Source organism: Eleutherodactylus coqui, chromosome 11 (assembly GCF_035609145.1).
Source record: "Eleutherodactylus coqui strain aEleCoq1 chromosome 11, aEleCoq1.hap1, whole genome shotgun sequence".
NCBI classification, from domain to species: Eukaryota; Metazoa; Chordata; class Amphibia; order Anura; family Eleutherodactylidae; genus Eleutherodactylus; species Eleutherodactylus coqui.
This window is the reverse complement of record NC_089847.1, coordinates 98,188,742-98,201,820: the sequence shown is the minus strand read 5'-3', so window position 1 is coordinate 98,201,820 and position 13,079 is coordinate 98,188,742. Positions and strand designations below refer to the sequence as shown.

The 13,079-nt window shown below is 47.8% G+C and overlaps 1 protein-coding gene across 1 annotated transcript; it reads left to right on the top strand.

Annotated features, from left to right (window-relative positions):
* The first annotated feature begins 10,806 nt into the window (after positions 1-10,806).
* On the top strand, positions 10,807-12,062 carry LOC136582862 (protein kinase C theta type-like). The gene is made up of 3 exons (XM_066584135.1): positions 10,807-11,054; positions 11,260-11,322; positions 11,472-12,062. Exons 1-3 carry the CDS (start codon positions 10,879-10,881, stop codon positions 12,028-12,030), a joined length of 798 nt encoding a protein of 265 aa, XP_066440232.1. The 5' UTR covers positions 10,807-10,878; the 3' UTR covers positions 12,031-12,062.
* The last annotated feature ends 1,017 nt before the right edge of the window (positions 12,063-13,079 follow it).

Genomic DNA, 13,079 nt, shown 5'->3' with positions numbered 1-13,079 from the left:
GGAAATCCTCATCATAGCGCCACCAAGCTGACCCACCGTGCAGCTTGTAGGCGCTGTATATGGTGTTTAAATAGACCATCAACTCTGGACCTTTAATCGGCTGATGCTGACACACCACATGAGCCAAAACCATATACGCTTGAAGCCAATTGCCGAACGTCTTGGCAATCTTTGGCTTCTTTTCTGTTCCACGTTCGGACAACCGTTCCTTGTCCACCATAACCAAGGTCCACCGACAATAAGGACCAAATATCCACATATAAACCTTTTTTGATCCTTTCCGTAACCTCCTCAGCCAAACCTACCCCTAGCGGGGCAACACCGCAGAACATCGAATCTGCATATCTTAACCCTTCCGTTGGGTCACCATCTGTACACAACGTTGAGCTTCCAGACACATTACTCACAGGCGGGCCTCTGCCCCCCGGTGAACCACCGGATCCTGCAAGCCCCTCTTGCGGATCCACCTTGCTCAACAAAGACTTCAACACCGCAACCAAATCTTGTTTTTCCGCGCCCTTCGCGGGATCCATCACATTACACCAAGCATTTTGTAATGACAACTCACCAGCTCGACCGACCTCCGGCAACGCCAAGGGTGATGTCCCAGCTGTATCCCTCCTCCGGATCCTGTGGTCTGGCGTGGGCTGACGACTGTCCTTTTGCGTAGCCTCCTGCGCCCTCTGCCGATGGGCCAAACCAGGCTGGTGTCCGCACGACCGTCCATGCGAGTGGCCATGACTTCTGTAACTCCTGTAGTCTCTTGAACTTTGTTCAGCTTGTACATTGAGCAGGTGCCGATGTTCTTCAGAGTCCCGTCTATCTTCTCCTGAGCTGCTCCTATCTACTCTGCTGTCTCCTCTTGCCCTGCCGCTGCTGCTACTTGAAGCGCTGCCCGCCTGCTCTAGCTGGCCCGAACGCCTGGCATCTAGTCTTATCGCCCTGGCTCTGTCCCTGCGCCTACGCCTAGCGCCCTGCCCTTGGCGGCTACTGCTAGCGTAGTTACCTGATACTTGGGATGCATAACCCAACGTTTCTTGCAGCCTTGGGTCGAGGTATCTCGGGTTAACGAAACACCGATGCTGCATGCCCGTAGCGGGTGGCTGCACTAATGAAGTGTGTCTGCTTGGCCTCTGGGTGGTGTATAACCCCCTTTGCTGTCCCGGATATAGGGAAGACTCCGGTCTATTACCGCCATAGCAAGATGGCATACTGTGGCTATGACCCGTTTGGACAGCTGCATGTGGGCTCGGGGTCGGGCTACGTTACCCCTCAAACCGGCTACCCCTCCCTCGTTGTGCCCTTCCTGGGCTTAAAATGACAGGGCTTGGGCTGCTAGCGGGGCTGCTAGCGGGGCTGCTGGCGGGGGTGCTGGCGGGGGTGCTATAGGTGGCTGCTGTTCTCGTGGTGTTCCCCCTCTTACTTGGCCCCCTGCCTTTCTGTTGCCTACCTTCCGCCCTGCGCTCTGGCTGCGATGCTCTGCGGTGTTGGCGGGGTACGCGCCCTTCCCGCGTGTTCCCTCTCTCCTCCGTCTGGATCCTGACCGCACCACTCCTCGTCTGCGCTGTTTTGCCCGCCAGCGCGCGCTGCCCTGTTGCGCTGGGTGCTGCTGCCGCTGCTGTAGAAGATGGCTGAGCTTCTACTCTTCTGCTCCCGCTCGCCGGCGGTGAGCGCTGCCTCGTGGCGGGCCGTTTTCCCGCCAAACGGTTTGAACCCGGCGCCATCTTGCTTCCGGTTTTTGCGGCGGACGCCGCTTCATCTTCTCCCCTGCTGATCCTCATTCCGCGTCGCTTGTTCGCCGGGCTCGGGCTGAGCCTCGCTGGCGGCTGCTTTCTTCGCTGCGGTCTTCCCAGCAGCTGCTCCCCTCCTTCCGGCGGCGCCTCGCTGGCTCCACTCAGTTGCGTCCCGGATCCCTCCGGCTCCGCCGCTCCCGCGGCCGTCCTGTAGCTCAGCAGCAATTCCTCCAGCCAGCCGGTGCCGTCCTGGCTGACTGCCTCCTGGATTTGCGCCCGCAGGTCCTCCATTTTCTTTCTTCCTTGTCTTCACACCGGAATCCTCTTCTCTTCTTCTCCCGACGTCTCCGATCCTCAGCCGTAAGTTTCTTCCTCTTCTTCTTTAAAACTAATCCTCCGCTCGGCTTGCTCTGCTTTTTCAATTTTGTAATCCCAAGTTTGTAATCCACGTATCTCCTCTGCTGGTTTGCAAAACGAAAATCTTTTCCTCCAGGCAATTGTAATCCACGTGTCTTCTGTCTTGCACGGCTCCGTCTTCTCTCTTCACTTGCTTCTCACTTCTGTTCCTCTTCCCTTCTTCTTCCCCCCTTTCCGTTCTAAGCTCCTCCCCCTTTCTATCTCGCTATTACCCTAAAGCTCCGCCCCCAGTCCCCTGCAGCCGCGTTACTCACTGTGCTGCATAAGATACTTCTAGATTCATAATCTATGGATACTTCTAGATTCATTAACGCCTTAAGATGAACTATCACAATCAGGGAACCAGTAAAGTTATTGAGGTCTGACCGTGGAACAAACTTCACAGGTGCTTGTCAAGAATTGCAGATAAACTCGAAAGCAGTCAAGGACTACTTAGTCGACAATGGTTGTACGTTGGTCTTTAACCCTCCTCATGCTTCTCATATGGATGGTTCATAGGAAAGGATGATAGGCGTCACTTGTAAGATAGTGGATTCTATGCTCATGAATTCACATTCCTCAAGGTTTACCTATGAGACCTTAACCACCTTCTTAGCTGAGATGTTTGCTATTGTCAACTCAAGGTCTCTTGTTCCTGTATCCATGAATCCAGAATCCCGGCCATTCTCACTCCAGCAAGTCTTCTCACTCAGAAGTTTGGAACTGTTCTTAGTCCACCTAAAGGCCGCTCTCACAAAAACGAGTCGGATTCCACATGTTGGAGTTTTCAGCGGAATCCGGCTCTGACCCCGGCCGGTGACCCCGCGTACCTTATTTTCCTGTACTGCAGATGACCGCGGACACTCGCTGCCGGTCATGTGCAGTGCAGATTTAAAAATATATATTTGTATTTTCCACACCGTTACTAGGCGATGACAAGGGGTACCATCTGACATTGCAGATGAGCTGCGGGTCAGACGGTCTCCATTGACTTCAAAGGAGGCCGTCTGCGAGAAGGCTGCCATCAAAATAGAGCATGTGTGATTTTTCCTCTGCTTGTGGAAATTCATGTGAAGGAAAAAGTGAAAGTATATACCTTTCAATGCATGATGTTTGCTGCGGATCCTCCGTGTGTACGCCGGCCACGGATTCCACAATAGAAAACCAATCATATGAGACCGGCCTAAGATCCTACCTCCGGCAATGTATATCGTAAACGATGGAAACATGTTAAACATCTGTCTGTTTCTGGGATAGATGGAAGAAAGAGTACTTTACTATTCTTCAAGCATGGAGAAAATGGCAGGATGCTAAACTGAACGTGCAAGTAGGTGATAATGTCCTCAGAAGGTGGAGAGTAACGCATGGACTATGGGACCCATCCCAAAGATCTTCCCTGGAGAAAAAGGATAGGGCTGTAGCGGGGGGAACGCGGGCCCCCTTTAAGTGGAAGCCCATCATGACACGGGGGATAGATAACCGGGGAAGCAGGTAGGGAAGGGTTGAAGTTGAGGGATGTTTGGGATTTTTCTGGAAGGAGGGGGGCGATAGTATAGTGATTGGAGGGGAGAGAAGGAGGCGGGGGGGTTATTCAACGAAGGGGGTCGCAATCAGCGCCATCTTTATTAAAAAAAGACAAATGATAGTTGGTTAGGTGAGGGAGAGGTTTTTCTTGTCATGGCAGCTTGGCGGGTGGGGGGTCCTTGGAGTCGTTGGAAAGTGTTTTTGGGGAGTTGGGTGGGCATGGTCTCACCTGCTCAGACTCCCTCCTTATGCCTAATGCAATTGGGCGGATTTCCGCTGCGTATCGCGCAGTGGAAATCTGCAACGTTGCCCTGCAGCTATTAGGTTCTATTGAACCTAATAGTGCAATGCTCACGGTGCGGAAATCCGACGTGGAATTCCGCCCCATGAAATCACCCGTAATCACCCGCGGCACGCTATATTTGCCTCAGGCGTACACGCGGACAGCTTCCATTGCAGTCAATGGAAACCGTCTGTCACGCTATCTTCCGCTGTAGCACACGGCTGTGACGGGCTCCAAAAGCGGAATTCCGCAGCAGAGTCCGTCACGATGCCCCTCCCCCCCCCCCCCCCCCCCAGAATATGTGGCCTACTGCCTGTTCCCAGATTGTGTCTGTGCTCGGGCGTCCTGGGAGACCATAATTACAACCCCCCATTTCAGGAGCAGCAACTGCACCTACCTGCTGGAGTAAGTAGCCATAACTTTGAACCTTGCCGGGGAGGCTGCCGTTAACGCAATTCATCTTCCATCCCACGAAGAGAACTGTGAATAGTTGTGCAACAGTATTCCTTCTATAGACTGTACTCCCGCTTAGCGAGCGCTCCAGAGACTCTCTTGGTATTGTATCTTGAACCCACTACACAGGAAATAAGTGACTATTTTAGTTTAATAAATTCAATTATTACAGGCCAGCGATCGACAGTATTATGGGACCCATGGGTATGGTGGCTGAGGAGCATGTAGCCGACCTCAAGTGTCTGCAGCTGGCCCTTGAGGTAAGACCCCCCCCCCATCTCCTGCAGTGATGGAACCCCCCTTTCCACTGTGGGACTCCTCTTATAGAAACTCTGGACTGACGGTGGCCAGCTCAGCACCCGGACTCTATTCCTGCAAAGCCATGCTGTTGTGATTGATGCAGTATGAGGTTTAACATTGTCTTGTTGAAATATGCAAGCCCTTCCCTGAAAGAGACACTGCATGGGAGCATGTTGTTCTAAGACCTCTATATACTATTCAGCATTGAATGTGCCTTTCAAGATGTGTAAGCTGCCGATGCCATAGGCACTAATGCCACCCCAAACCATCTGAGAAGCAGGCTTTTTAACTGTGTGCTTATAACAAGCTGAATGTTCCCTCTTGAGTCCGCAGGACACGGCGTCCGTGGTTTCCAAAAAGATTTTCAAATTTTGATCCATCGGACCACACAATTGTTTTCTACTCTGCCTCGGTCCGTTATAAATGAGCTTTAGCCCAGGGAAGATGCCAGCATTTCTGGATTATATTGATATATGGCTTCTTCTTTGAAACCTACAGCTTTAACTAGTATTTGTAGATTGCACAGCAAACTGTGTTCACAGACAATGATTTCTGGAAGTATTCCTGAGCCTGTGCAGTGGTTTGCATTACAGAATCATGCCTGTCTTTAATGCAGTGATGCCTGAGGGCCATTAGATCTGGAGCATCCAATATTGACCATCGGCCTTGTCCCGTGTACACATGAATTTCTTCAGATACTCTGAATCTTTTGATATTTTTTATTGTAGATGGTGATAAATTCAAATTCTTCTCAATTTTATGTTGAAGAGCATTTTTATGAAATTGTTTCACAATTTAAGATGCATTTTTCCACAGGTGAACCTCCGACCATCTTTGCTCCTGAAAGACTCTGCCTCTCTAATATTCTCTTTTTATACAGTCATGTGACTTAGTAGAAAACTGACCCTCCAGCTGGTTTTCATTAGTTCCACTTACTTTTCCAGCCTTTTGTTACCCTGTCCTAACTTTTCTTGAGATGTGTTGCTGCCATCAATTTCTAAATGAGTTAATTTTTTTTTTATAAAAGAGAGAAATGTCTCCCTTTCCCCTTCTGATGTCTTCTTTGTTCTATTGCGAATAAAATATGAGATTTCAACCGATTTCATTGTATTCTTTTTTCTTACCATTTGCTTACATTTTACACAACGTCCAACTATTTTGGAATTGGGGCTGTATATTCCCTGCAGAATATCCATCACTAAGAACAGACCCTGTTTAGTATCGGCATATAACCATGATGCAGCTTCTCTGCCCGGCGCTCACGTCTAAAAGGAAGAACTGCAAAAACAGAAAACTGGTGGCTCGGCGCAGCGCTGCAGCAGATACCTGAATAATCAGAATGACTAGATGGAAATTCCTACTTTAATTCTCAATCCTTCTGGTCTGTTTTATCAATTAAAGGAGAAATTTCCATCTAGTTGTTCTGATTATTCCAATAATTTTTGGAGCGCTGCGCCGAGCCACCAGTTTTCTGTTTTTGCACCCCACCATACACTCACGCCCACTTAGGTGGTGCATCCTCTGGTCAGCAGCACCTCCAGAATCTCCTGCACATTTCAGACCTTCACGGTCCTTGCCTGTATTTTGGGCCACTCAGTTTGCAGCATTTTCTAGATTAGTACCAACCTCTGATCAATACTTATTAGCAGCAGTGAGCACAGTTGCTTGCTGGGAGATGTAGTCCGTCAGGCTTTTATGAGGCCACGTGGACAGAAATTCTAATACCTGACCGATGCAAAGGAGACGCAGTAAGGATACAATGAATGGCCTGCCCAGAGATCACATTCATACCTTTTTTTAAGCATTTCTGAACCGCAGCAAAAGAAAAACAACATAAAAAAAAAGATTTTTAAAATTTGTGTACATTTTTTTTCCTGCAGTCCAGAAACACGCTAAAAACGCAGAGCGTTAACAAGTCCTTAGAGCCCAGACTACCCTTGTCTCCTATAATGCTGAATTTAGGTATTTATTGTCTGGTGCGATTTTTGTGCGATGTGATTTTACCATTAGAAAGCCCCATTGAAAAAAGGCAGCGATATCACAGCGTTAAAATAAACGCTAGCGGGTAAAAGCCCTCAGGATGAGGACAAACCCACATGCAGCACATTTGCAGCGTGAATTCCACATTACAAAACTGCAGCAATTTACAATATGAGGGAAACCGGGTCTTCACAGCCCCATCCACACGGGGCACAAGAATGAGCGCACGCAGGGGGTTATATCTGCCGTCCGCTCCTCCTGTTGTGGAAATGCTGCAGATTTTATATAGTGTAAAGCTGAAATCCACGGCAAGTTCTCTATGTAAAACAAGTGTAAACTCCACAGGGTGCAGAGAAAACGAATTGGCAGGGTTTATGGTAAACACTATGGAGTCTAAATCCGCAGCATGTCTATTTATGCTGCAGAATTCGACCACTGAAATACAATGGGGTCATTCCATATCAACTGGCCTAATTTGGGAGAGGCTAGCACTGCAAAGGTCCCTGATCGTGGCAATAGAAGATCCCATAGACGTCTATGGGAGCTGCTGGCAAAGGGAGGGGGAGGGAGTGTAGCAGCGCTCGCCTTCCCCTTTGCTGGCAGCTCCCATAGGCCTCTATAGGAGCTGCCGGCTGATCATAGCCAAAACATAGGGCAGGACCTATCTTTTTCGGCTGCATATAAAAAGCAGCTGGCTGGAACTGGCAATGTATGTTTTTCCGGACGGCCGATTTTACACGCTGGAAAATCCCCCATCTGAGCGAGTACATTGGAATCCAACGCTTCAGAAGGTGAGATGTTCGACAGACGTTTAATCGGGGCAAAATACCGTCAGTAAAACATTGGTGTGAATAAGGCCTGAAGAGGATCTGTCATGCCCTCTGATCAGCGGACCGGCTCCTTATCTTTGCAGCCACGTTCCTTCTGACTCTTATTAACAGATTTCTTTTTTCCCCTATACCCTGTTTGGCCCCATGAATATTCAGACAGATGGCCGGTACCCGTGTTATTGCCTAGTGATGTGCGGGAAAAGCAGGGATTTTAAAAAAAAAAAGTACTGCACTGCGCGTGTCCAACGGCGAGCCATGTGGGCCATCTGCAATACAGGAAAAGAAGACCAGTACACAGGGACGCCGGCTGGAATCCGACCCGTTCACGTGCAGCCGGCCTAACTGTTATTAGCAAGAATGGTTCCCAGTTACAATCAGTGGTGTAACTATAGAGGATGCAGGGGATGCGGTTACAACCGGGCCCAGGAGCCTTAGGGGGCCCATAAGGCCTCTCTCCTCCATATAGGGGGCCCACTACTATGAATAAACCATTATAGTTGGGGGCCCTGTTACAGGTTTTGCATTGGGGCCCGGGAGCTTCAAGTTACGCCTCTGGTTACAATGCATACAAAAAACATTCAAAAATGTCAATAGGGCATATGGAGAGTGGTTGACATCCATTGTTATGCACTGTACTCTTCGTCAGCTCACCCCGGCCTGCTGGATGCCACTCGACCAGGGGCATAACTATAGAAGCACAGAGAGTGCGTTTGCACCCGGGCCCTAGAGCCTTAGGGGCCATAAGGTCTCTCTCCTCAATAAGAGGCGACCAGTACTATACATGAAGTATTAGAGTTAGGGAGCCCTGTGGCAGGTTTTGCATTGGGGTCCAGCAGCTGCAAGTTCTGTCTCCGGAGAATGGATACCAGTGAGCGCTGCAGCTGCAGTTTGCCATATGGTTAACGCACCCCTGAAAACCCCAACTATAAACCTGGCAATATCTTGTACACAACCGCTCATCCCCCAACTTCAGATTGGACACTGTTAAATCTGTTTGATAAAGTATTTATGGGGCTCAGTGTAATAAATAAAGTCTTACTGCTTCTCAGGCCTTATAATGGCGTATATACATTACTGCGCCAATTTACAGCCCCCAACAGTAACTCACACCGGGACCGCTTATTTATAATGACCCTTTTCTAGCATTTCACACCTCCGCATAATCCATCATGGTGGATGAATCGCTCAGTGACCTCCATAGAAGCATCTCTGCCTGGTACACCCAGATCTGCACTGGCGAGGGCGCTGCCCATTGTAACCTATGGAGATACACATCATGTATCTGGATGGACACTTATTGAATGGAGCAGATAATGACCCCTCACAAGGCTTTATTATTCCGGACCTTAGAACAATTTATGGTTCATTCCTCCACTGGGCTCATTTCAATTACCACACTATTTCTGATGAACTATGGGCACCACTGCCAACCCAGACATGAAGAGCCATTACTTTCCCATCTACTAATAATGTGGCACTAGAAGAACCAGACATGTATTTCTCAATGTCTGTGGGCATTAGACCATCACTCATGGTGCCCACAGTACTGTGTATATGGCAGAACAGGTACTGGCAAGCGCATGCCAGCATCAGCTTCACTGACCTTTGAACTCTACTTGGCCAACTGCCATTTACTTCCAACTGTCAACTGCAGCGATTGCATTGACGGATACAGGATTGTAAAAAATGGCGTCCAATGGACATGAGAAGCGTAAGAGAGAAGAGGAGAGCGTGAGCGGACTCACGAATATAAAGAAGAAGAGGAGCGGAGAGAATAACATAATAACAGAGCATGAGGAGCCAACAGCGGGCACCAGCCAGGACCCCGGACCATCAGACTCCGGATTTCACATCAGTCGCTTCACCCGCCTACAGACATTGGGTAAAGGAGGCTTCGGAGAGGTAAGTTTTGTAACTTCCCATTTTCTGGTAAAGGCGCAGTGACCCTAATTATATTGTATTTCTATTTGCTGTGTAACTAATGCAAACTAGTGTCTTCTGTTATCAGCCATTTCATCCACATGTAGCATCAAAATCCTGTATATAAGAATGGATGTCTATAGGTTGTCTTTAGGGGTGGTATGGCAGTATTACTCAGACAGGGTATGTAGTAGTATGTATTCACCGGGGCAGTATTTTGGTGGGGGGTTTTGGTCTGTTTAATATCATTTTTGTAAGATCTATTTTTCCCACTTTCCTGTCCGTTCTCATTTGACTTAGAAAAAAAAAGTATTTCGAAAGTGGATCTCCCAAAATGTCATCTGAAATCAGCCGTACTGGTTTATAGAATGGCAATACTATATGGCTGAGGTATTATTTCATCAATATACAGTATGATGATATCTTTGGGTGTAATAATGGTAGGATTGGAAAAATGTGTTGTAAATATTATTTGAGCAATGGATAGTGCTGAATATTATGTATGTATGATGGCATTAGTTACCATAATATGGCAGTATCATATGGGACCATTGTGGACAGACAGACAGACAGGTAGGCAGACAGGTAGGTAGATAGATAGATAGATAGATAGATAGATAGATAGATAGATAGATAGATAGATAGATAGATAGATAGATAGATAGATGATAGATAGATAGATAGATAGATAGATAGATAGATAGATGATAGATAGATGATAGATAGATAGATTGATGATAGATAGATAGATAGATAGATAGATAGATGATAGATAGATAGATATGAGAGAGAGAGATAGATATATGGATAGATATGAGACAGATAGATAGATGATAGATAGATAGATAGATAGATAGATAGATAGATAGATAGATAGATAGATAGATAGATAGATAGATATGACACTTACTCCTCACACTGAAGCACTGTTGCCATAGAACATTGTCAATATTGCTAAAATGTTTGCACCTGTATTGTAAGGTTCTACAACTGTCTGTTGGATTGAAGTGAACCTGTCGCTGATGCGGCTGCCAAGTAAGGCCTCATGCCCGCGGCCGATTCGGATTCCAACTGAGAAATCTCGCAGCGTAATCAGACCTGGCGCCCCCCAGAGACCCCAAATCTCCTGCGCACGTTGTCCTGCGGTGCGGATTGTAAATCTGCAGCTTGTTACATTTTATTGCAGATTTTTAACACAAATTCTAGTTTTCACATGAGGGTTTGTGTGTTTCCTGCAAATGTGATGCAGATTTGCTGTGCATGGACCCGGCCGTAGGGAGCAGAATAGCCTAAAACCCCTACTGATAAATCCCCCATGTAATAACTGTATATGATTGTCCCCCCTGGCCGCTGTCAGTGATCATTTCCTACTTGTTTTCTTAAGGTGGTCCTGGCCTCATTCCCTGGCAGAAACATTTTCACAGCCATCAAGATTGTGGACAGAGGAAGCGGAGCAGATATGATATTGAGAGAGCGACGGATACTCCTGAAGGCCCAAGACTGCCCCTTCATATGCCATCTATATGCCGCACAGCAGTCTGCCAACAAAGCCTACTTCATCATGGAGTATCTGTCTGGAGGAAGCCTGAGGGCAATGATCAGGATGTGCGGCCGCCTGGACATCAGCAGTGTGAGGTGAGTAAATGACTAATCAGGAGACAGACGGACGGACATGGGGGGGGGGGGGGGTACGTGATTGGTCAGATGTACAAGAATGGAGGGCATACAGGCTGCCATAAACAGCGCCTCCTCTCTTCTGGTGGTGACAGACACATTGATGATGACATGATGTTAGGGGACTGATTTCATGTCATTGATACTACACTCTTCTCTCTGTCAGATTCTACACAGCGGAGATTGTATGCGGCCTCCAGTTCCTGCACCAACGCAACATCGTCCACCGGTGAGCAGAATTTCCCACACTTCTCTGCTTCCTTGTAATAGTGTCCCAGCTTTCCCAGAGTCCTGAATTAGGCCCGGTTTGCTGTCCTACATCCCCAAGTCTTCTGTATCTGCACTGATTTGCATTTGTCTTTTCTCTTTTCATTGCAGAGACATAAAGCTGGACAACATCATGGTGGACAGAGATGGACACATCCGCCTGATCGACCTGGGGCTGGCCCAAGACGGAGTCACCTCGTCTAATAAGATTTGTGGAAGGACGGGCACAGTTAAATATATGGCCCCAGAAGTGCTTCTTGAAAAGGAGTATGACACAGCAGTGGACTGGTGGAGCCTGGGGATTGTTGTATCCAGGATGGCGGCAGGACAGTCCCCTTTCTACCATGGCTCCAAGAAGGAAAAGGTCATCGAATCCATCACCACAGAGCAGCCAAAATTTCCATCTTGGCTTGATGCCAACTTAAAACATCTTCTGGAGAGACTGCTGCGCAAGAATCCTGAGAAGAGGCTGGGTGTCTACAAGAATATCCGAGGTCACCCTTTCTTTACCACCATAGATTGGGAGGAACTGGAATTGAAAAGATCACGGCCGCCATTCAAGCCATTCAGGAGAGTTTTGGAGAATAAAAACCTGCAGTGGCCGGAGGATGGGACACCCCTTCACCCCATGGACGGATTCGATTTCACTTCACCAAGCTGGACCCGGTAGGATTTTCCTCCACTAGGGATGATGTTCTTCAGTCTGGCCTCTGTGTTCACCATCATTGTTCCTCTGGTGTCAGACAGGAGGTCATATAGTAATCCTGCTTCAGGTCACCATGTCAGGTCCGCAGTCTTCTGCCTATTTGGCTTCATTATTGTTGCTCCTGTAATTACTGTCTCTGCTTCTTCTTAGGATGACAAGAAGAATCGGATAGTGAAGGAAGCCACAAGCATCTGGTAAGTACCCTCTATATACACCTACACATACATATCTGTACACCTATATACACTTATACACACAGGACACCTACCATTATATCCATACATTGTAACAAATCTTCACATGTCTTAAAAAGTTTATTTTAAAAACATTTTCTCTCTTATGTCTTGCAGGCTCAACCCGCGCCGACTGTCTCCAGAACCCATGACTCTGCTGCTGTAGAAGACCTCAGCTTGCCTAAAACATCCTCTCCATCAACTCTGCTGCATATTTCCACCACGCTTCCCTCAACCCTGACATCATCTGCTGTAATAATTGGCTGACATCAGGCATCATCCTCTGTTGAAGACCCTCTTCGCCCCCAGGAGCGGCCTGTGCTTGATTGGCAGCTGGCGAGTTCAGGAAAAATAGCCCGAGTAACTATTATCCCTGAACTCCTTGTTACCAGTAAGACCTCAAATAAGGGAGATGGAATAAATCCTCCACAGTGCCACCTACTAAAAGGCAGCATTCCTTCGAGTCAAAGTGGGACTTTTTATACAAGTCTTGCTACAATGACTGGGAATCAAAAGCAAAACCAGACCCCATGTACATACAGCTGTTTCCGGGTTATTGCCCATCATCAGTGTACAGTAGGAGTCTGGCTTTTGCTAGTGAGAGGCCTGGGACAGGGGTCAGAAACACTCTGTTCTCCTTAGGGAGAGCAACTATATACTATAAATAAGTGAGGAGACTCAAATGGCCACGCACGCTCCTCTGGGTAATATGCAAATAAGGGAGATGGAATAAATCCTCCACAGTGCCACCTACTAAAAGGCAGCATTCCTTCGAGTCAA